The sequence below is a fragment of the Carlito syrichta genome, unplaced genomic scaffold, assembly GCF_000164805.1.
Source record: "Carlito syrichta isolate Samal-C Ts95f unplaced genomic scaffold, Tarsius_syrichta-2.0.1 Scaffold147126, whole genome shotgun sequence".
Taxonomy (NCBI): Eukaryota; Metazoa; Chordata; class Mammalia; order Primates; family Tarsiidae; genus Carlito; species Carlito syrichta.
Window position 1 is genome coordinate 1 of NW_007091222.1, and position 469 is coordinate 469.

The 469-nt window shown below is 73.8% G+C and overlaps 1 protein-coding gene across 1 annotated transcript; it reads left to right on the forward strand.

Annotated features, from left to right (window-relative positions):
* Positions 1 to 6: 6 nt before the first annotated feature.
* Positions 7 to 464, forward strand: LOC110594849 (motilin receptor-like; the record flags this gene model as incomplete). The annotated part of the gene is made up of 1 exon (XM_021708768.1): positions 7 to 464. A coding segment is annotated over exon 1 (369 nt), but the record flags the coding sequence as incomplete, so codon positions are not given.
* Positions 465 to 469: the final 5 nt, after the last annotated feature.

Sequence of the window (469 nt, forward strand, 5' to 3'; positions counted from 1 at the left end):
CGCTGGTGCCGGTGACCGCCGTGTGCCTGGGCCTGTTCGCCGTCGGAGTCAGCGGCAACGTGGTGACCGTGCTGCTGGTCGGGCGCTCCCGCGACATGCGGACCACCACCAACCTGTACCTGGGCAGCATGGCCGTGTCCGACCTGCTCATCCTGCTGGGGCTCCCCTTCGACCTGTACCGCCTGTGGCGCTCGCGCCCCTGGGTGTTCGGGCCGCTGCTCTGCCGCCTGTCGCTCTACGTGGGCGAGGGCGGCACCTACGCCACGCTGCTGCACGTGACGGCGCTCAGCGTGGAGCGCTACCTGGCCATCTGCCGCCCGCTCCGCGCCCGCGTCCTGGTCACCCGGCGCCGCGTCCGCGCGCTCATCGCCGCGCTCTGGGCGGTGGCGCTGCTCTCCGCCGGGCCCTTCTTCTTCCTGGTGGGCGTCGAGCAGGACGCCGGCGTCGGCGTGGCCCCGCGCCCCAATGG